This window comes from Populus trichocarpa, chromosome 9 (assembly GCF_000002775.5).
Source record: "Populus trichocarpa isolate Nisqually-1 chromosome 9, P.trichocarpa_v4.1, whole genome shotgun sequence".
NCBI lineage: Eukaryota > Viridiplantae > Streptophyta > Magnoliopsida > Malpighiales > Salicaceae > Populus > Populus trichocarpa.
The window spans coordinates 11,303,053-11,325,502 of record NC_037293.2 but is presented as its reverse complement, the minus strand read 5'-3'; the positions used below and the strand labels follow the sequence as shown (position 1 = coordinate 11,325,502).

The 22,450-nt window shown below is 34.1% G+C and overlaps 4 protein-coding genes across 4 annotated transcripts; 2 read left to right on the top strand and 2 right to left on the bottom strand.

The window, feature by feature from the left end:
- The first annotated feature begins 4,213 nt into the window (after nt 1-4,213).
- LOC7474964 (acidic endochitinase WIN6) lies at nt 4,214-5,737 on the top strand. The gene is made up of 3 exons (XM_002312886.4): nt 4,214-4,710; nt 4,879-5,029; nt 5,207-5,737. Exons 1-3 carry the CDS (start codon nt 4,263-4,265, stop codon nt 5,607-5,609), a joined length of 1,002 nt encoding a protein of 333 aa, XP_002312922.3. The 5' UTR covers nt 4,214-4,262; the 3' UTR covers nt 5,610-5,737.
- Nucleotides 5,738-7,976: 2,239 nt separating this feature from the next.
- On the top strand, nt 7,977-9,409 carry LOC7474965 (probable inactive chitinase-like protein LaCIC). Its single transcript, XM_002312887.4, has 3 exons — nt 7,977-8,432; nt 8,559-8,709; nt 8,904-9,409. The coding sequence occupies exons 1-3, from the start codon at nt 8,027-8,029 to the stop codon at nt 9,301-9,303; spliced, it is 957 nt and encodes a 318-aa protein (XP_002312923.4). The 5' UTR covers nt 7,977-8,026; the 3' UTR covers nt 9,304-9,409.
- Nucleotides 9,410-12,694: 3,285 nt separating this feature from the next.
- Nucleotides 12,695-14,612, bottom strand: LOC7474966 (NAC domain-containing protein 6). The gene is made up of 3 exons (XM_002313644.4): nt 14,311-14,612; nt 13,928-14,199; nt 12,695-13,357 (listed from the first exon to the last, which is right to left on the bottom strand). The coding sequence occupies exons 1-3, from the start codon at nt 14,474-14,476 to the stop codon at nt 12,941-12,943; spliced, it is 855 nt and encodes a 284-aa protein (XP_002313680.2). The 5' UTR covers nt 14,477-14,612; the 3' UTR covers nt 12,695-12,940.
- A 5,735-nt stretch (nt 14,613-20,347) lies between these two features.
- On the bottom strand, nt 20,348-22,092 carry LOC7472088 (cytokinin riboside 5'-monophosphate phosphoribohydrolase LOG5-like). The gene is made up of 7 exons (XM_052455681.1): nt 21,868-22,092; nt 21,685-21,782; nt 21,545-21,575; nt 21,294-21,393; nt 21,095-21,165; nt 20,870-21,013; nt 20,348-20,696 (listed from the first exon to the last, which is right to left on the bottom strand). The coding sequence occupies exons 1-7, from the start codon at nt 21,982-21,984 to the stop codon at nt 20,577-20,579; spliced, it is 681 nt and encodes a 226-aa protein (XP_052311641.1). The 5' UTR covers nt 21,985-22,092; the 3' UTR covers nt 20,348-20,576.
- Nucleotides 22,093-22,450: the final 358 nt, after the last annotated feature.

The following is a 22,450-nucleotide window of genomic DNA, read 5'->3' as shown; positions in this document are numbered from 1 at the left end:
TGGTTCGTTTAATCAGTCTCAAACCTAATTAATCAGCTTAGTTTATATACTTCTTCACATAACATTATGTATCAGAGGAATATTAGGAAGTTAATTATCACGATTTCATTTGAAGAATGTACATGTAGGAGGGTGGCAAACTGCTCCTGATGGTCCATACGCTTGGGGATATTGCTTTGTCAAGGAACAAAATCCTGGATCTTATTGTTCTCCAAGTTCCACATATCCATGTGCTGGTGGCAAGCAATATTATGGCAGAGGTACTGTCCAACTTTCATGGCAAGTCCAGATTTTTTATTATTGTTATCTGGTAGGTATTTTTTTTCTTCATTTTTGTGTTTACATATTCATCCACCCATTTTGATGCATTAAAAATCAAGTTGAAAGAATTCAAGTGTATGTATATATATATTTTATTTAGCACTACTTTGCAGTGAAGTTAATTTAATTTGTTAAATATAACACTGGAACTACAACTACGGGCAGTGTGGAAAAGCTATAGGAGTGGATCTATTAAACAATCCTGACCTTGTTGTAACCGATCCAGTAATTTCCTTCAAGACAGCAATTTGGTTTTGGATGACAGCACAGTCCAAAGCCCTCATGCCATAGTGTCATCACCGGGAATTGGTCACCTTCCGGTGCTGATTCGGCAGCTGGTCGGGTTCCAGGCTACGGTGTGTTAACAAACATTATCAATGGCGGGCTTGAATGTGGTATGGGGTGGAAGCAACAGGTGGAGGATCGTGTTGGGTTCTACAAGAGGTACTGTGACTTGCTTGGAGTTGGATATGGAAACAATCTCGACTGCTATTAACAGAATCATACAAATCCTGAAGGCTACTTAGTTTGTGTCCTATTGATGATGATGAAGATGATTTAGAGGTGGCCTGTGAATCTCTTACTCTGCAAATATTCTCATCAAATTCCGAAATGATTGGATGTGGTCTAGAGGGTAGACTGTTGGATCGAGCATGGAAGCTAGTTTTCTGACGGACGGGGGAGGCAGCGATTTTTATTTCTTTCTTGTAGAAAAGAAGTTTTGATGGCTGAAAATATTCATTCAATTCTGTGTGCTTTCCATCTGTTGACATCTACTGAATATATATTGGGGTGAGGGAGACATGAGGAATCTCATCCTCTTCAACTATTAATGGCGGTAACATGTTTCAGAAAAATGGCATCCCTGATGTTGCAGAAATTTGAGGTCCCATCCTTTGAAACTTCATTTTAATACTTGATCACTGTCGACTTAGAATACGATATTACTGCTGTAATATTTTATTTTTTTCTTATTTTTAATTAGAAGTGGTATATTAAAAATAATAATAACAATAATTTACTGATACAGCATATTTGACAATAATAATCACGCTTCTTCAAGATTGAATCTGAATTTCCATATTAAAATAATAATAAGGATTTGTGTTTTCCCCCCTCTTCTTTTTTGATTATCTCGGGATAATAGAGATAATAATTTAATGAATACTGAACTAGACTAACTCTAACAAACAAGTTTTATATATATATATATAATTACTTTAGCTGATTGGTAATGAATATATTATGGATATCTTGTAGAATATTTATATTTGTTTTTAAATATTTATAGTTTTATTATTTAATATAATTATATACATTTCAAATATATATTTTACAATTTTATTTTTTCGTTGAATGATAAATAAAAATTTTATAAGTATAAATATCTTAAATCTAATGAATAAGATATAAATATTTAAGTTTTTTATTTAATAAATAAAATATAAATATGAAGAAATTGATACGAGGATGCTATTGCTGCGGTTTTGTATTTGACCTTCGGCTTTCGTCTTGTAGTGTTCCGTACCCTTGGATGCTCTCTCTAGCTAGCGTCCAAGTTGCTTTATTATTACTCTGCCATGTGCATTAATTTCATTAATTCCATCGAGCACGTTTTATTCATTGATATGGATTTTTTAAAAGGAGCTGGACCATCTCTAGCTAAATTGATAAAATAATTTTTTTAAAATAGTATAAATATAATTTATTTTATTTATATACATTTTAATGATAAAAAAACCATTTAAAAGAGTCAATTATATTTTAATATAATTTATAATTAAATTCATTTTAATATAATTATATAACTAATTTAATTATTTTTTATATAATATAATTATGATGTTATTAATTATATAATTAAAGAGTAATTTTTAAAATTAATGAAGTAATATGAAAGTTAAAAGATATAATTTTAAGTTTAAATTTAAAATTTTAAAATTTTAAATTTATTAATATGAATATTTTTAATTTTTAGTTTTATATATTACTATTAAAATTTTAATTTTTGAAGTTGAGGCACAAACACTTTGAGATTTACAGGGTTTTTTTTTGTTTTGTTTTTAAAAAAGAAAATAAAGGAAAGAGATGTTGGCTCGGTAAGTTATTAATAATTTTCTTACTTTTATTTTTATTATTTGAGGAGGGAATTTTTAATTATTTTCTAATTGATCTCTGCTGTTAAATTTTGTCGAGTATAATAAGGTGGGTGTTACGTTGACACGTGGCATCTTAATGTGTTTTGCCACCTGTGCACAAAAAATTTGTACATGGAAAAAACCAGAATACAATAGAAAAACATGTCATTGACTTGTGTTTTTATTTTATTAGCTGGTCAATAATGATCCACAATTAGAGGAAAACATCAACAACTAACTCATTGATTCTAATAAAAATACCTTGTATCTTTATTAAATAAAGACATTCAAATACCCATGAGTAAGAATACATGCCCTAAAATAGAAAATCAAGAATAAAATATTCAATCAGAAATAAAATGAACAATTCATGTTTAATGAAATCCAATAGAAACACTTAGTTAGAAAATATTAAAAAGCTCACATACTCAAATTATAAAAATAAAATTAGAGAAATTTAAATATAGAAAATTAAAGAGATCTATACACCTTAAGCTAATATAACACGAATTTTCATTAGGACATTTCAATTATTTTTATTTTATCTATTAATTTGATATATTTTATTTCATATTTTGAAAAAAAAATCATCTTTTCGAAAATACTGGATCTTCCAATCCTGTGGTGGTGATTATTAAACTAAGAACACAAGAAAAGTGTGTGGCTGGACCACTGGTTGGATACCTCGAGATTTGTTTTATTAAAGGTGCATTTCGAAACGTGATATAAATTGAGTTTTTCCAAATTTTTAAAAATATTTATTTTTTTTGTTTAAAATAATTTTTTTTATATTTTCAAATTGTTTTGATGTGATGATATTAAAAATAATTTTTAAAAAATAAAAATAATTTTATTTTGATGCATTTCTAAGTAAAAAATATTTTGAACTGTCATCGCTAAAACAATTCTAAACATACACTAGGTTCTCATAACTTTTTCATCAGGATATTTTTATTATTTTTATTTTTCTATTATTATGATATATTTTATTTAATAGTTTGAAGAAACAAAATCATCTATTCGAAATATTGGATCTTCCAATCTTGTGGTGATGATTATTAAAATAAGATTTGACCACGCAAAGAAAAGTGTCTGGCTGGATTCCTTACGTTTGTTTGGAAGCGATCACATTTTACCCTCTTTTTTTTTTTTTGTCTTTTGTTTTGGACACAGCAAGCGTTGTCGCATTTTGTTCCACACAGCTGAGATGCTTAGCTTTCAGATCCGTCAGAAGGCTAAAATCCATAATCTATTTCATGACATTTATGACTGTTTTTCTTTTAAAAGTCATTTTTCATTTCCAAATTCACAAAAGTGTTGTGGATTCTTTATCTCGATTCTGGGCTCAACGTTGATTATTGTTTTTTTTTTTTTTCTACATTCGGTGAGATCCTTAATTATATATGAACTCCAGAATTTTTAAGAAGTTGTCTTTCAGACTTTCTAAATTCTATTAATCAGTCTAATTTCTTTTTTCCTATTTTATTTCGTGGAAGTAAGTTGTGTTGGTAGATGGGACAAAGATGAAACAACGAAGCTCACATGCACTTAATCAATCTGATTTATTTTTCTTTTTCTTTTCTTTCCTGCGAGGAAGTTGTGGTACCTTCTTGATCAGCATGGAAATGATGGGGACAAAGATAGCACTTTTGTTACCGTCTCCAGGGAAAACATGATGTTTTATTACAAAATATTATAAGGACGGAAATGCCATTGTATACCTCTATTATTGGCTATATATACCCCCATGCTTTCACCTTCTCAAATCTCAATCATCAACGAACTCGAGCATATTAACAAGAAATGAGTGTTTGGGCATTTTTCGCATTTTTCTCCTTATTCTTGTCCCTTTCGGTTAGAGGCTCAGCTGAGCAATGCGGTCGCCAAGCCGGGGATGCCTTGTGCCCAGGAGGCCTATGTTGTAGTTTTTATGGTTGGTGTGGGACAACGGTTGATTATTGCGGTGATGGTTGTCAGAGCCAGTGTGATGGAGGAGATGGGTGTGATGGAGGCGGTGGTGGAGGTGGAGATGGAGATGATGGTTACTTAAGTGACATCATTCCAAAATCAACGTTTGATGCTTTGCTCAAGTTTAGAAATGATCCTCGATGCCATGCTGTTGGGTTCTACACCTATGATGCTTTTATCTCCGCTGCTAAGGAATTCCCTGATTTTGGTAACACTGGTGATGATCTGATGCGTAAAAGGGAGATTGCTGCTTTCCTGGGCCAGACATCTCATGAAACTACCGGTAGGGTTTTATTTTTTTTATATAATTTCCTGCTCGTAACTTCAATTAATGTCATTTAGGATGCCTAGACTCGTTGTACAAACTCATTCTGTAATTAATTAAATAGGGTTATCCTTGGTTGATTAATTTCCTTGTCTCTGATTTGACAATGCATGCTCCTACATAAAGGAGGGTGGCCAGATGCACCCTGTGGCCCATACGCTTGGGGATATTGCTATCTCAAGGAAATAAATTGTCAACCTTATTGTGACCCATCTTCCAACTATCAATGTGGTGCGGGCAAGCAATACTGTGGCCGAGGACCAATCCAACTTTCATGGTAATTCCGCAAGGCCTTGACTAGCAGAGTCGTTTAATTCAGTTTATGGGTTAAGTATTTTTTTTATATGTGGAAGATATATTGTGAAGTGCTTTGAATCAAAAGAAGAGGCCAAATCCAGCAAAACATTATTAGATCTTGATTTGCATTGAGTTAGTTTATTATCATGTGGTGCAGGAACTATAATTATGGGCTATGCGGAGACGACTTGAAGTTGCCACTGTTACAAGAACCAGAACTAGTTGAAACTGATCCTGTCATTTCCTTCAAGACAGCACTCTGGTTTTGGATGAAACCACAGTCCCCAAAGCCCTCTTGTCACGCAGTCATCACTGGAAATTGGACACCGAGCGCGGCAGACGTGGAGGCTGGTAGGGTTCCAGGCTATGGTGTGATAACGAACATCATCAATGGTGGCATTGAATGTGGTCAGGGAGGGCCAAATGCTGCAAATGAGGATCGCATTGGGTTCTACAAGAAATACTGTGATAAACTCGGAACAACCTATGGCCCCAATCTTGACTGCTACCAGCAAAGGCCTTTTGGATATGGACTCCTGGGATTGAAGGACACCATGTAATTTGATGTTTAAGCTATCATGTCTTGAAATAATAATAATAGCTTTTAGCTATCATGGGAGATGGTCCAGCTCCTTTTAAATAAGTCCATGTCAATGAATAAAACGTGCTCGATGGAATTAATTATCAACAGAGCCTAATTGGTACGAAATTAATGCACATGGCAGAGTATTTATTAAATAAAAAACTTAAATATTTATATCTTGTTAATTAGATTTCAGATATTTATATTTATAAAAAAATTATTTATCATTCAACAAAAAAATAAAATTGTGAAATATATATTTGAAATGTATCTAATTATATTAAATAATAAAACTATAAATATTGTGTAAGTGTATTATATGTGTGTGTGTGGATTGGATTTTAAAAAAATATATAAATATTCTACAAGATATCCATAATATATTCATTACCAATAAGCTAAAGTAATTACATATATATAAAAAAAAAACTTGTTTGTTAGAGTTAGTCTAGTTCAGTATTCATTAAATTATGATTAAATTATTATCTCTATTATCCCGAGATAATAAAAAGAGAAGAGGGAGAAAAACAGAAATTATTATTATTATTTTAATATGAAAATTCAGATTCAATCTTGAATAAGCGTGATTATTATTGTAAAATATGCTGTATCAGTAAATTATTGTTATTATTTTTAATATACCACTTCTAATTAAAAATAAGAAAAAAAATAAAATATTAAAGCAGTAATATCGTATGCTGACAGTGATCAAGTATTAAAATGAAGGTTCAAAGGATGGGACCTCAGATTTCTGCAAAAACGTTGCAACATATATAATTGATCAACAAGCCTAGGACAACAAGTTTTGAGAGGCAGGCCCATAGTCCATCTGGGGAAGCGTGACAAAGCCCATTCCCAAGGTAGGAACTTGTGTAGGAGTAAGATAACTCCCTAGGCAAATGCCCGCCTCCTGGGCTCAGAACTCATGTCATGGGCTCGAGAGTAACGTCATGGGTTCAAAGTTTCTATTCCCGGGCCCATGATGATTCATGTTGCGATAGAAGTCTTTCCTAGTGCATGAATGACGTATGGCATGGATGAGATTCCTCTTCAACTATTAATAGAAAAATATTATGGTATTATACCAGTACACTGTTTATACATGTGACGTAAAGAGAGAATAAATAATATTTTCAACACTAGTTTGTATTAGATTTCTACTGTGTTAAACTTGTGTTGTCTAAATATATATGAAATCTAGAGAAATAAAATTTAAATAATAATAACAATAATAATTTTAATTTTATACTTCAAATCAAATATATGGTTATTTTTTAAATATTTATAATAAATTTTTACAATTTTATTAATTATTTTATTAATAATATTAATTTTATAAAAAAAATATTTATAACACAAATAATACTATTTTTAATGCTAATACTTTCAATTATAATAAAAATAATAATATTTATAACACAAATAACACTATTTTTCATATTAAGACTTTTAATTATAATAACATTTATAATACAAATAATTATATTTAGAAATCTAAGATTCAAAAACCTTGTGTTTTGGTGCAAGACTCATTAGCTATGGGTCCTGACACAGGATTCAAGAAAATTGAGTTTGAATCTAGTGTTTTTGGATTCTCAAAAGCTAATTTGAATCCTGTTCTAAAATGGACCCAACTCTAATGGGTCATGTTGGGAGCAAGACCCAACACGTAATTTATTTATGTATTTAATAATATATATAATTCAAAATTACTAAATAAAAAATCTAAAGACAATAAAATTTTGATAAAACTTACACTAATGTTACAAAATTAAAATATCTTCTATTTCTTAAAATAATATTATATTATAATATTTATAAATTATTTTTTAATATATTTTATTGTTCAAAAATTCTCTTATATAATTCAAATATATAAAATATATAATGTGAATTAAAAAGTTTATTGAAAGTTACATAAAACTTATAATATTAGAGAAAAAAATAAAAGTTTTCAATGGTGTCTATTTACAGCAAAAGTCACGCACAAGTCACTCTAAAGTGATAGGCCAACATCAGCTGATATTTAATTATTTACAGCAAAAGTCACGCACATGAAGCTAGAGATTAATCTATGTTATCGGGAGAGAAAAAATAAGAAAAAGAAGGACTAGATTATAACTTCTGCTTAATTAATACATAGATGTTAAATCCAGAAAAGTTATAAAAACGGGAACGGGATAATCTAAGATAAATCATCATGAGGTCAGACCATTATGGTTTAAAATCATTTAGAAAAGTACCAGATTGGATAAACGAGCAGCCATCATTATTGAAATATTCCATAGTTTTTATTAACAGGTGACAGATGTATTAAGTAGCCATGTTTCCCCGATATATACTAATGCTGTTACGATCTCAAAATCAACAAAATCCCAAACAAAACACTTCAAAATGAAGATGTGGGTCTTCACGGTTTTCTCTCTATTGCTGTCCCTTTTACTAGGAGGCTCAGCTGAGCAGTGTGGAAGCCAGGCCGGGGGTGCCCTGTGTCCGGGAGGTCTATGTTGTAGCCAATTTGGTTGGTGTGGCAGCACTAATGATTACTGTGGTAACGGCTGCCAAAGCCAGTGCGGTGGTGCGGGCGGAGGAGACCTTGGCAGTATCATCTCAAGTGAGAAGTTTGATGAGATGCTTAAACATAGAAATGATGGTGGATGCCCTGGCAAGGGATTCTACACTTACAGTGCTTTCATCTCAGCTGCCAATGCCTTCCCTGGCTTTGGCACTACTGGTGATGCTGACACTCGTAAAAGGGAGATCGCTGCTTTCTTGGGCCAAACCTCTCATGAAACTACTGGTTCGTTTAATCAGTCTCAAACCTAATTAATCAGCTTAGTTTATGTACTTCTTCACATAACATTATGTATCAGATGAATATTAGCAAGTTAATTATCATGATTTCATTTGATGAATGTACATGTAGGAGGGTGGCAAACTGCACCTGATGGTCCATACGCTTGGGTATATTGCTTTGTCAAGGAACAAAATCCTGGATCTTATTGTTCTCCAAGTTCCACATATCCATGTGCTGATGGCAAGCAATATTATGGCAGAGGTCCTGTCCAGCTTTCATGGTAAGTCCAAATTTTTTATTATTGTTATCTGGCAGGTATTTTTTCTTCATTTCTGGGTTTACATATTCATCCACCCATTTTCAAGCATTAAAAATCAAATTGAAAGAATTCAAGTGTGTGTGTGTGTGTGTGTGTGTGTTTTATTTAGCACAACTTTGCAGTGAAGTTAATTTAATTTGATAAATATGACACAGGAACTACAACTACGGGCAGTGTGGAAAAGCTATAGGAGTGGATCTATTAAACAATCCTGACCTTGTTGCAACCGATCCAGTAATTTCCTTCAAGACAGCAATTTGGTTTTGGATGACAGCACAGTCTCCAAAGCCCTCATGCCACAGTGTCATCACTGGGAATTGGTCACCTTCCGGTGCTGATTCGGCAGCTGGTCGGGTTCCAGGCTATGGTGTGTTAACAAACATTATCAATGGTGGGCTTGAATGTGGTATGGGGCGGAAGCAACAGGTGGAGGATCGTATTGGGTTCTACCAGAGGTACTGTGACTTGCTTGGAGTTGGATATGGAAACAATCTGGACTGCTACAACCAAAAGTCATTTGCAAATGGACTCTTGGACATGGTAGACTCCATGTAATTTTGTCACAACCTTCTGTAATCTGTATGCCTAACAAAATATCAAAATAAAACGTTTCCTTTTCTGAGTCAAATAAAAAATATGACCCGTTTACGTCTTTTTTATCTATCCATGCCTTCAAGTTTTTATCTAACCCAAGACTTAGTTAACCTAGAGCCTGTACTGATTTGCATTAAAAAAAATAGAAAGAGCAAAAAGCCTGGCCCGGCTGACATAATCATAAATATGAGTTGATTTGTTTACCTAATCCTCAACTATTAAATTTTTTAAAAAAAAATATTAAACAAACAATATCATTTAAATTTTTTTTCTTAAAAAATAATTTAGAAATTTACTCTCCCAATCCGTAATCAATGTCTATCTCGGGCTAACTCGGATTGGTTTCTTTTTACAACTGTGCTCTTCTATGTCATTCTTCTGGATTTTGGATTAGATTATTCAAAACTAGATTTATACTTTTCACACTCGTTTAAAGCTTTTAAGCTCAAAATTATTACCCCCAACTTCCACATCAGGCCTGTCTAAGAACCCACAACCACTTCTAGGGGCCCATATACTTGGACCAAAGGCTTGAATCGTGTAAAGGACTCATTGGTCCCTGACCCGACTCAAGTATCCTTCTCCTTTCTTTCTTTTTAATCTCTATTAAAAAATCGCATAATGAGATCCTAAATAATTAAAATGTAAAAATTAATAAAATTCCATTTTCGAACCACAACACTATAAATTAATATTTCTAAATAAAACAAAAAAAGCTATAAAATAATCCATTCATGTACATAATATAAACAAAAAGAAAAGGTAAAATATATTAAAAAAACATATGATGTCAGGTATGGATAGAATGATTGAAATTTGAGAAGGTAAACTCGCCAAACCCTCACCCCAACTCTCACTTATAGTAAAACTTGATCATATTGTTGTTACTCAATTTTAAATCCTCATATAAAAAAAAAATATATATATATAGCAATAAAAAAAAGATAAAGGAATGCCTAGAAAATATTCAAAGATTAGTTAAGAAAGTTCAAAGATACAAAAATTAAAATTTAACAATATATTTTTTATTGATGAAGACCATGTTAAGAAAGAAAATTTAATCCGAGTAAAAAAAGTCTAAAATCAGATTTTTAAAAACCCAATTAGATTTTGTTGAGAGATTAATTAAGTTTACGAAATGTTTGATTTCAATAAAAATTGATTTTTAAGTCAATTTATGCTTCAATTAAAAGAAATTAATTTTAGAAGGTAATTTGGTCAAACATTGAAAGAATTAAATAAGTTTTGGGACTTAATTAAACTTTGATTCAATTAATTAATGCAACCAAGAAAAACTTAATTGAAGAAACACTAAAGTTTGGATCTGATTTGGATCAAAATTGCAAGAAATTAAAGTCCAAGAAACAAAGTGAAAAGGAAAAACTTAATTGAAGAAATACTAAAGTTTGGCCCTGATTTAGATCAAAATTGCAAGAAATTAAAGTCCAAGAAACAAAGTGAAAAGAAAGGGGCACTATAAGGAGCTTACTTTATTTTTCCAGGGGTAATTTAAACTAATTAAAAGTTAAAGAGTCAATTAAGGATTGAATTGAATAATTCAGAAACCAATGACTTCTTCATAAATGACGCTAAAATCCAGGAGTCCAATTGCATTTTATCCAGGGGCAAAATTAAAAAAATGAGAGGGGGATTTTCCATGAATAAGGGTCCAATCGCAAAAAGTCAGAACTTCAGGGGGACAATTAAAATTCGCCATATCAGTTAAGGAACAAAACGGCGCCGTTTCAAAGGACACTCATCTTCTTCAGCAGACCAGATCACGATGCGTCTCCATTACAACTGTAACGGTCCTGAGAGTCCGCTTCATATTGCTGGGCGAACGCATGACATTCTCTGGCTTTATAAAAGCCAGAGAAAGGCCACGCAAAAGATACACGGAAAAAACAGCTGAGAGAGAAGAGATCAGGTGAACGAACCCGATTACCCGAACGAAAAACACAGAATACATAACGAAAAGGCAGGAAACGAGTGAAAAACCAGGGGAAGGAGGACGTAGAGAAAAAAACCAGAGACACAGTAAAAACAAACAAAAACAGAGACAGAAACAGAAACAGAGAAGGAGAGAATTTAGCTTTGGCCAGTCAGCACACCTTCGCCATCGTCTTCTTCATCAAGCTCCAGCACCAGGGAGACACTTAGAGAGACAGGGAGAACAAGAGAAGAAAAAAGAAACCAAGCAAAGAAAAGCAAGACCAGAGGAGAAGAGCACAAAGAACAGAGGCAGAGGGTAAGAAAGTAGCTTCGGCCAGTCAGCACACCTTCGCCATCGTCTTCGTCATTAATCTCCCGCATCAAGTAAGCTGCGTGTTTTTTCCCCCTTGGGAAATATAATTTTACCCTGTCACTGTCCAACGCATGCGTGAATAATTAACATATGCATCAACAGTGGCCAGTCGGTTCATTGGCTTGTGCCAGTGTCACTGGGCCAGCTGGTCCAGCCTAATCCGTGCGGGTTAAGTTGGATCCACCAAAAAACAATTAAGGCCGGGCTGAGCCTACTAGACCCATCCTGCCCAATTTGATTTGGATAAAAAATGTGAATGGCAAAACACACCTTTATATCAATTTCTTTTATTTTATTTATTTTTATTTTAATATTCAGCTAAATGAGCCCTTTTTATATCAAAAAATTTGTGAATCCTTTTAAATCCAAGGAGGCTTAGCAGCCCAACACGGAAGTTAGAATAGGGATAAATTGTGTAAGGAATATTCTTTATCGTGCAAAAGAATCATGTCACTAAAAAAGGTATTAAATTTTTTAAGTAAAGTCTCAATAATTTTTTTTATAGTATTCTTTAAAACACAACCCTTAAAATAAAATCTCTTTGAACTTAAAACTTGTATTGGGATACATTATTCCATGCTTAATTTTTATTAATAAAAATAAAAATAATGTGGTTTGAACTAGTAGCTATTTAATTAATAATACTCTGATATTATATTAAATAATTATTTCATTTAAAATTTTAAGTTTTTAAATGAGATTTCAATAATAATTTTATATTATTCTCTAAATATATGGTTAATGGTAGAGAGTAAAAATTAAAAGTTCGTTAGTTATTAAGGTTTGGGGTCGTGAAGTGGTCATGTGTCAAATTGGGAGAAGGAAGACTAATATAATTATGTTAATCCTATTATAATATGGCAAGATTCGCATGATGAGAGACCTTTTCTTGTTAAAAAACAGAAAAGCTCGAAACTGAAACCTGAACGTGGAGTCCAATTGAGATAATGAAGAGCTATATCACCGAGTAATAACCCCAAGTAATCATCACCATAAAGAACCGACACCTCGGCCCATCGGTATGATCTAACAAGTAACAGCGTACCATTTCACAAAACAAAAAAGGAGAGTATTTGAGTATTGATTCTCCAGGGCTCTTAATTAAGTTGTTCATCGACAAGGATAATCTAAGTTCTTCCAAGACATTTAACTCCCAGGTTATTGCCTCTATCTTAACAGCTCAGCTTAAACAACGTTACTAGCTGAGCTAGGTGAGACGACAGTTACTAGCTGAGCTAGGTGAGACGACAGTTATATACAAAACAAAAATTCTGAGCTTAATAATCAGGGTTATTAGAAATTCAAAATGTCTGCATAATGGGCAAAATTTTGAATCCAAGGACTATTTAGGGACCAGATGGGATCTTGGTTCCACTCCATGCTCAATTTGCTGGGAACTTGGAGCTCTGGTAACATGTCCTTCCCCATAGGTAAATGGAGACTTGGCCTTTTAATCTCGTTTGGTTTTTCATATCTAATATTGTTGTTGTCTTCTATTTCTTTCTTGAAAACCAAATTTTGCGCAGGCATTAATATCGGTGGCACTGGATCTTCTAGTTGACTGCAAAATGACATGGTGTCCAAAGATGATGGTGGTGGGGATGAAGATGGAGACGCATGAATTGTCTTCATTTCTTCTTCCATTGCTGCCCTTTGCTCTAGAACTTTCAACGAAGTTGCCTTCCTGTATATCTTGCACAAGACTATGTCCTGCATTGTATGTCAGAAAATTAATACAAGCACAGCGTAGAATCACCATCTCAAGTTATTCCAAAAATGGGTCCATTCTTTGTATCTTTCTTTGTCAACAGAAAAAAGAATCAGGTTACTGAGAAATTTCAGAAACAGCGAACACTTCAAAATAGAATGGAATTGAATGATACAAGTCCTTTTGACTACAGCTTACAGCAATATTCCACATGGAAATAACACAGAACTTGACCTTAATTAATACATCTTGTCCCTTCTTTGCAAAAGGTAAAATCCTCATTGCAGTGAGATGTTGATTCTTTGAAACCAACAACAACTGTGGGAGGTTTCTTGGCCACATTCATGCCTAGGAAATCAGAATTAGCCTAACAACTATGTGAAGGTCTTTTTAATTAGTTCTATTTTCCTTTGGCCTTTTCTTTTAAATTAACAAGTGATAGTGATTATAAGTAAAAATAATTTAAAACTAACTTATCTCCCCCCCAAAAAAATAAGAAATAACACAAACACTTCATTCAATCAAGAGTTAATAAAAAAATCAAAGCTGAGATTAATGTATATGATAAGTACCTTGGGCAAGGGGCATGAATATTCAGGCAGGCGATACTCGTTCATGACCCAATCAGTCTTGTTCCCTCTTGGTGCTCTTCCCTTATAGAAAACAAGAGTCTTTCTCAATCCGATCATCCTTTTTGGGTCCGATAAGCTCACAATTTTCCGGTCAGAACCAGTGGCTTTCCAAAACCCATTTTGAGTAGTCCTATTAGGCCTTCCTCCACTACCATGCTTCCTGTCTCTAGGCACAAAAAAATACCACTCCCTTTCCCCAACATTTGACAATCCTATACCACAACAACATTAACATTGATGTAAGCATGCATGATTAAGCTAACTGCGTTGTAACATGAACTAAAATTATTAAAAGGGAGTGAGCAATATATATGTATACGTACCAGGCAAGTCCCAAGGATCATGACGATAGATGTTGAGGTAGCCAATAACATCAAGACGCATTTTTTTACCAAAAACTATATTTTTAAGGTAGAAATCAAGAAGTTCCTCTTCAGTTGGGTGGAAACGGAAGCCTGGAAGATCAAGCTTTAATGCCATTTCAGCCATGGTATGATGCTGGCTGTCTGTAGTTTTTAGTCACTAGTGTGTAGTATTAGTAGTAGTAGTACTAAAGCTTGCAATTCTCAATATAAAAGTGGAAAGGTTGCTCCATGGACACGCTCATTCCTTGCAAGATATTTATAAAGGGATCGAGATATGTTGGTGATGTTGGTTGATAGAAAAAACATTAAAAGAAGACCTGGTCAGGAAGAAAAAAAATGGAGATAGTTGGTGCTCGGAAGATCGATCAATGGTGGAACCCACGCGGTTTATCATAAAGTCACCAGTGACAAACAATGTGAGGGGACACTCATGACATGTCTTTTGGGATCTTGCTTGACCTCGTTTTTTATGTTCTACGGATTTTGGACATTTACTTGGAAATTACAAGGCACGGGGGATGTTTTTTTCCAACAAAAATTTGAACCACATATTTAGGTTTTTGAACAAAATGATTTTTTTCTGGCTACAAATTTCAGATTTCAAACAGCATCTTAGAACTTTCATGGTCAGCTAACCTCTCTTCCTTCGTCAGTATTGTAGATACTCTTTGAATTGGTCATAGTAACTAGATGTTTTGCTTCCTGTTGATTTTTTTGGATTCTGGCATTGAAATGTATGGCAAGCTCATAGCTGGTCTATTACAGGTACGAGTATATTTGGTCATATTCATTTTCTATGTAGAGATTTGTCCATGTACGATGGGTACCTCGCTGTTAATTGTATTTACTTGCCAACTAAACTACCTTAATACACGTATACGATTCATGCTCCGTTTGTTTTTATGATTTAACCTTCATCTTATCCATGTGATTTTAATTAAGTTTCACTCTCTTGAATTTGGTTTTTTTTTTAAAAAAATATAGCCTTTAATTATTATATTTATTTTCAAAGCGTAAAATCTACGACAACACCAAACACACTCTAAAATACAAGCAAGTTGCTTTCTTTTTTGGGAAAACCAAGCATTTGCTCCCCGCAATAAGTTTTTCACAATGAATGGAGATTGATTGCTCTTTTCATATTCTAAGCTTGTCCCAGCATTAATCATGTGTGAGCATGATTCATGAAATTGTAGCTTTTATTTTTCACTTTTAGACTTGGAAGCCGGATAATAATTTCTAGTGTTACAGTTAAACTATTGAGAGGTGTTTAGATCTTACAACGAGAAATATATAAATGTTCTTAAGACGTAGTGGGTCTAGAATCATGAAGAATAAATGGGCTCATTTAAATTCAAAGGAGACTCCGCGTTCTTTCACATTATGCTTAATGGTCAAGCTGGAGATCAACGATGTTAATTTTTCAATATCATAATGGTTTACACCTTTTATGTATATATATATATGGACAATTTGACTTGGAAGTCTCAAGTCTTCTCCAGAGACTTGAAGGAAGTCTTTTCCCTGTAGGCAAATGAGGGCCTCTTTACCGTTGCCTCTTACTGAAATTCCAACGTTCTTCCATCGATGCTCCCTTGGAGAATCTTGGGGACCCCCCCTCTCTGCATTATTTGCTTTGTTATTGATTTTGATCCAAGGTTGGTACGCAGGTTTTAATTGTTTTATGTAAATGACAGATGAAACAGTGGAATCAATCAACTTTCCATGAAATTTCCTGGAAGTTCCTTGACACTTTGAGTTCATTATAAATGTACAGAAAAAAGATGTTTCCCTTTATATAGCATGATTGAAAGCTGAAGCTCTATTTTTTTTATAAAGTTTCTGATCAAAAGATTGCTTATATATTATCGCCTCGGGTGTTATAGCTATTTAGCCCGAATAAATTCATTTCATGTATAGAAGGATGCATGAAAGACTCAATTAGCTCAAGTTCAATGAAAAAACACAAAGGTCCAAGAAGGGCATGAATTGAAGATGACATAACGAAGACAAAAGTTAAATACCTGTTTAATATTATCATGATTTGTTATTGAATTGGGTTAAAAATAAATAAAGAGAAAATATCTAATAAAGCGTTATTTTATATAATTATATTTTTCTAATAATTGCTTTTGAATATTAAATAACTCTTAACAACTTTTTTAAAGACAATCATGCTAGACCCATTGTCTTTTACTTGTGTGTGAATTGGGCATTGGTATTGGAATTATTGCTGAGACTTGATACGTGATTTCCCGTGCTGTTTTGCTAGGCGGTTGGTCGTCTTTTTATTAAAAATTAATTTTTTTTATTTTAAATTAAATTTTTTTAGTATTTTTAAATAATTTTAATATTCTAATATCAAAAAATAAATTATATATATATATATATAAACAACCGTACAAAATACCTCCAGTTGAGGCGCAATTCAGGATACGTAATCATTAATTAGATGCAAGTGTCAAAGCACAAGGGACCCATAAATACGAATTGAAAAGAACTTCCACCACGATTTTTAGTGCTTCATGTCAAGATTCTCGTATTTGCAGTACAACAAATCTTGTTAGAAATTCGAGTGTAGCGTAAGCTAGAAAAATTGCAAGACTCCACTGAATCAGCGTTGGAGTTTAAGTTTGGCTATGAACACTCGCAGTATTAGTAGCATTTCAATTTGATTTTTTTGGGCACTGACATTTTTAAATGCTTGTGATTCAAGAACAATGGCTTCTTAGTTCTGACAAAATGGAAAGCATCTTGACAGTAAGAGCCAACAAGTGTGGCTTACATCGTCCCAAAGTTTTGGAATTGAATCCCATTAGGGACCCCGGGGGGAAGGTAAAAGGCATCCATCAAATTGGACAAAAGCCATCAAGATTTGTTGCTGGGTTTTTCTTGAAAAGATAACAGTCCTCCTCCTACTACGAAATTTGATCTGGGTCTTAGCCCAATACTGAATGGATCACTGCTCCCTAGTTTCTGGAAGGAGAGAATAGCCGAATAACAAGAATTTTGTCCTTAAAGTTAGGATTGAACTAGAGACAATCTACAAAGATTTTAAATCTGCAAGGATTGAAGTCAGGTGTGCGGTACAGGAACGAGGGAGACAATAAAGAAGAAGAAATGATGAAGTTGTCAGGGTTCGATGGGGAGGCTGCAGGCCTTGGAGATATATATATATATATATATATATATATATGAAAGGTCTCTCGGCCACTGTTAGCCTTGTAAACTGAAAGGATTGCATCTTTTACATCAACTACATTCCTCATTCAATCTGCCATGGCGCCAGCCATGTCCCCTCTCTATTCAGATTTTTAGTCACCCCTTGTAAATGCATGGTCGAAGGTATCGGATAAGGATAATGTCATCTGCATCTAACAGATATTAACTTGAATGTATCTCAACAGGTATAAATTGGGTATTGGTTTGGGTATAGATACTCATCTATCTAACCATAACTTGAATTTAATTTAAAATGAATAAATATTCTTAAATTTTTTAAAAAATACATGTATATCAAACTAATTATTTATTAATAGTTGTCAATTATAGCACCCTTTTTTTTCTATAATATTTAGAGTGATACTCGAACTAGATTTTGTACACGAAGACTGTGTAATTAATAATTAATTTATATCTAAGAGAAATTGCTAACGATAACATAAAATTAAAACCCACATGAAATTTGAGGCAACAACTCAAGGGTTATTGATGGTTGTTCTCATAGGCAATTTTGAAAGATGTGTGGGTTAGCATATTGTGAAAATTTGCTTCCCTCTTCCCCTTCAAGCCTGTAGTTGACTCTGGTTTCATAGACATCTCCTTTTCTAGGCCTACTTTCTAGTTTCCCCAAAGTTGTAACATTTACAGACTTAAGTTTTCACTTTCAGTTTCATGTGGTACTACTACACACTTCCATGCCTCAGGTTTCCCATACTATGTTTGTTTCTATTTAGAGTGTTTTTTATTTAAATATATATTAAAATAATATATTTTTTATTTTTAATATCAACACAAAAACATTAATTTGAAATGTTTTAAAAAAATAAAAATTTAAAAACTAAGAAAGATATGGTCCAGCCGCAATATCATGGTCCCCACTGGAATTACTCCCTATTTTAGTTGGCTTATAGTTATCGGTCTCTTGGGACAAGCTCTTGAGGGCGGCAGTGTTTCTGCATCATGATCGTCTTGCCTTTGCAAGGAATGGACCAGTTTTGAGAACAGAAGAAGGCCAAAATGGCAGGCACAAACTGCAAAAAACTTAAAGCGGTCCCCAACTACAGTCACGTTGCCCAAAGCCTGGGCCTTATGATACTCCTTGATACACTTCTTTTGGGTGATCCATGCTAATGCTTCCCGTGTCTTTCTTGGACCAGACAGACAAAATGGCTGGCTCCTTTATGTCAAATGGCAAGTAGAAACTGTCCCACAAGGTTAAAGGGCACTGGAACTGCCTCATGATCCATTCTTGCATCTCTTGGTTGCGGCACAGGCTTATCTGGTTCAGTCACCATGCGACGACACACTTGTATCCCACTTGCAAGACCAAGAATTGGCTCAACTTGCTATAATATTTGATTTAGTATCATTTCTTGTTAAGAGAAAGAAATTGCATTGAGTCACTTGGAATTTGCCAAGTTGGAGCTTTATGGATAAGCACTCTGTGAGCTAACCTAAATTTGTTCCTCCCTCGGCCTGTTATTAGCTTGTCCAAAAAACGTTGTTGACTCCTTAAATCAGGCCCAAATCTAGATGCTGCTCCGTTGGGTCGATTTTTCTGATGCAGGCTAAAAAACACATGATGTTATCATTTATCCATCACTAGTCCTAGAAAAGTTTTTCCAAGTTCCCCAAGCTCTGCAGAATCGATTCCAGGGAGTTTGATGGTGTGAAAGAAATATTTTTCAACTCCAATAGTAAATGGATTTAATCCTTTCATTAAAACACCCTCTAAATTTACCTCAAAACTTATTATAAATATATTTAATATCCAATTATACCAATTTCCTAATAAAAAAACAATAATTAATACATAAAATAAATACAGTTTTCATTATAGTTATAAGACCCAACCAGAAATCTACTCAACACAAGTTTCAACGGATCAACCTAAACTTTGACTTAAAAAAAACCAAAACACAGTTGTTTTTGTGAGGAAATAAAAGGGGGGTTTTGCATTGAAAAACCCACGGGTCTAAGAATCACCCAGTTGACTTGTTAGGCTGTGTTTTATATATGGACTTGCAAATACTTGAGAATTGGACAGGTATAATCACTTAATAAAAAGAATGAAGTTACCACAAGTTTCCAACTGTCCCGTCCCATCCACAGGAAATTTGTCAAGTAACTGTACCAGATACAAAGGCAGTTCCTGAATTTTCACAAAAGTATTTGCTGCTGGTAGAAGCCAGGGGTAAGGATTTGAGTGACTTGACCATTACCAGTAGCAAAAGGCTAGTACAGAAACCAATAAAAAAAAAGGACAAAAGAAGCTAGTTTGGTGGTTTGTTATGTCATCGCCATGATTGGTCAGTTCTTTTTGTTTCAGGCTATCATTAACTCTCTCGCTCTCTCTCTCTCTCTCTCTCTCTCTCTTACAGTAGTAGCACAAAACAAACAGCCTCTGGACTCTCCAGCTACAGTTCAAAAAATCCCTGTCCAAGCTACTGAACTGTAGCAGTAGTAGTATTCCCTGATCACTCATACCCGACCAGCCAGCCCAGCAAACACCGAGCTGGTACAAAGCACTCTACACGTCCACCCACTAACGCAAGCCCCACCATTCAAGGACCCCAAGGTGATGTCAAATGCACAAAACACCACACAAGATAAGGCATATGTAGTTGGCTATAGAGAGCATTGTCCATAGAGAATAAAGCTGCTTTTTTTTTTTGCATTTTTGCTTCTTGTTGTTTCTATATAGATATAATCATTTAAACATAAACATAATTCAAGGTACAAAATATCACTACTACAATCTTAATACCCCAGGTAAAATTTAGACTGCCTTTTTCCTTTGATGAAGTGCTAGTAAAACATACACAAAAGACCCACCTTCGTCAGTTTTTTCACTCCTCTAATCACCCAAGTCATTCATACCGAACCAGACCATTATGGAATCGTTGGTATGTAACCCAAAATCAAGACTAAAAAGCAAAGAAAGAAAGCCTAAAGCACCTTTTCATCCCTAACTTCATATCTTCCTTTATAATGTCTCTCCTTTATAGAGCAACTTCAGTATGCAAAGTTGTAGCATTGAACCCCACCTGTTGTTGTTGTTGTTGCTGCTCAATCTCCCAGCTTGCCTTGGCTATAACTCCATCAAGCACAGGCACGTACTCCTAATCAAAACAGTGCATCATTCACAGGTAAACAACACACAAGAAAATGAAGAGGACACCAAGATGAAAAACTGCGAAGGATTATTTCTTCAAACATCAGGTTGTCTTTTCCATAAATGAACTCCTCCAAATTATATGACCTCTGAAAAGAAAGCAAAACCTCAGTAACCCACCTCAAGTTTTTGAACAAGTTCTCTGGCATTTGGTGCAGAGACAATGATGTTGCGTTGGGAAGGCTTGATAAAGCCATCATCCACGGCTTTGTCAATGAAAGTCAGAAGATAATTGTAGTAGCCATCAACATTAAGCAAACCCACCTGTGCTTTTTTTGGGAAACAGAGTCAAGAGCTTGAAATAGAGAGCTATGATGCTTTGAGGGGCATGCAAGGAAAACTCACAGGTTTGTCATGGATGCCTAACTGAGCCCAAGTAGTCACTTCTAATAACTCCTCCAGAGTGCCATAGCCACCTGCAACCAAAGTAAAGGGATGAAGAAGAAATTATAAACACAAAAAACATCATTGATTACTACGAGAACTAAAAAAGAGACGAGTTCGCGTGATCTATTTATACATAAAAGCGAGAAATGTATGGGACCTGGTAACGCTATAAAACAATCAGAATTGCGGGCCATTTCTGCCTTTCTTTGGTGCATGTCGGCTACTGGCTTTACCTCTCCAACTGTTTCTCCTGTGATCTGTGGTTGCACACACATACACACATATAAAGATACAATCTTTGCACACAATGAAGCTAAAAGTTTCAAACTTTAGACCCCCAAAAACTGAAAAACTATCACCAACTAGAACAAAACATAAAGAAAATCCATCACAAATGAGATCTTGCACCTCCTTGCTCATCAAAGTTCTTGGTATGATCCTGTAAACAAAACCAGTCTTAAAATTAGGCTACTCATGCAAGAAGATGAGAAACCAATCAACATAATAATCTACCCAGAAAAAGCAAAAGGAGTAAGTATATATTGTACCCAAGAACATTGCCTCCACCACTATGAACAGCTTGAGAAACCAAGCCCATCAGTCCAATGCTTCCACCTCCATACACAAGATCTAACCTTTTTGCCACCTTAAACGGAAACACAAAAAACCCTTTAAATACCGAGCACAAAAGCCCCAGAAAACACAAAGTGAAAACAGGAAGTATAATTTACCAGCTCTTGACCTAGTTCAGTGGCAGCATCTCTGTAGCATTTTCTCTTCCCAGTACTGCTACCACAAAACACACAAACCCTCTTGAATCTTGATGGTTTCAATACCTTTCCCTCCATTATCCTATTCTGTTTTTTTTGCAAAATTTAGCTTCTAGATCAATCACTACAGAAACTAAAAAAGCGCGTTTTTCGGTTTTGTTTGTGAGTACTGCAATGTTAAATGAAACAGAACAGCCACTATTTATAGACACAATAAAACAATATTAAAAAGGAAAATAAAATTCACCAAAAGAAAAAAGAAAAATAAGAAAATAAAATAAAAGACAAAAGGAAAATAAAAAATCAAAATACTAAATACAAACCAAACAACATTGATAAAGGGATTGTGATGAAGTAAGACAAAAAGGGCTCAAAGGGACAGGCAGAATGAGCAGTCTCTGCTATCCACCCATGACTTACACGTGGCTTATTGTGATGCCTTAAATCATGAAGGTTTCATACTCTACAGACATTATCCAGTCTCCACCCATCTCTCCCTCCCTTGTGACATTTTTAATGCAATGCAGTCATAACTTGGAGGCTA

Coding starts and splice junctions, on each gene's coding strand:
- LOC7472088 (XM_052455681.1), bottom strand. CDS start 21,984: ATGGAGGGAAAGGTATTGAAACCATCAAGATTCAAGAGGGTTTGTGTG. Junction 21,394..21,544: donor GAACTTTGATGAGCAAGGAG/GTGCAAGATCTC, acceptor GTGCAACCACAG/ATCACAGGAGAAACAGTTGG. Junction 21,014..21,094: donor TAGGCATCCATGACAAACCT/GTGAGTTTTCCT, acceptor AAAAAAGCACAG/GTGGGTTTGCTTAATGTTGA.
- LOC7474965 (XM_002312887.4), top strand. CDS start 8,027: ATGAAGATGTGGGTCTTCACGGTTTTCTCTCTATTGCTGTCCCTTTTA. Junction 8,433..8,558: donor AACCTCTCATGAAACTACTG/GTTCGTTTAATC, acceptor ATGTACATGTAG/GAGGGTGGCAAACTGCACCT. Junction 8,710..8,903: donor GGTCCTGTCCAGCTTTCATG/GTAAGTCCAAAT, acceptor AATATGACACAG/GAACTACAACTACGGGCAGT.
- LOC7474964 (XM_002312886.4), top strand. CDS start 4,263: ATGAGTGTTTGGGCATTTTTCGCATTTTTCTCCTTATTCTTGTCCCTT. Junction 4,711..4,878: donor GACATCTCATGAAACTACCG/GTAGGGTTTTAT, acceptor TCCTACATAAAG/GAGGGTGGCCAGATGCACCC. Junction 5,030..5,206: donor GGACCAATCCAACTTTCATG/GTAATTCCGCAA, acceptor CATGTGGTGCAG/GAACTATAATTATGGGCTAT.
- LOC7474966 (XM_002313644.4), bottom strand. CDS start 14,476: ATGGCTGAAATGGCATTAAAGCTTGATCTTCCAGGCTTCCGTTTCCAC. Junction 14,200..14,310: donor TGATCCTTGGGACTTGCCTG/GTACGTATACAT, acceptor GTTGTGGTATAG/GATTGTCAAATGTTGGGGAA. Junction 13,358..13,927: donor ATTCATGCCCCTTGCCCAAG/GTACTTATCATA, acceptor CATACAATGCAG/GACATAGTCTTGTGCAAGAT.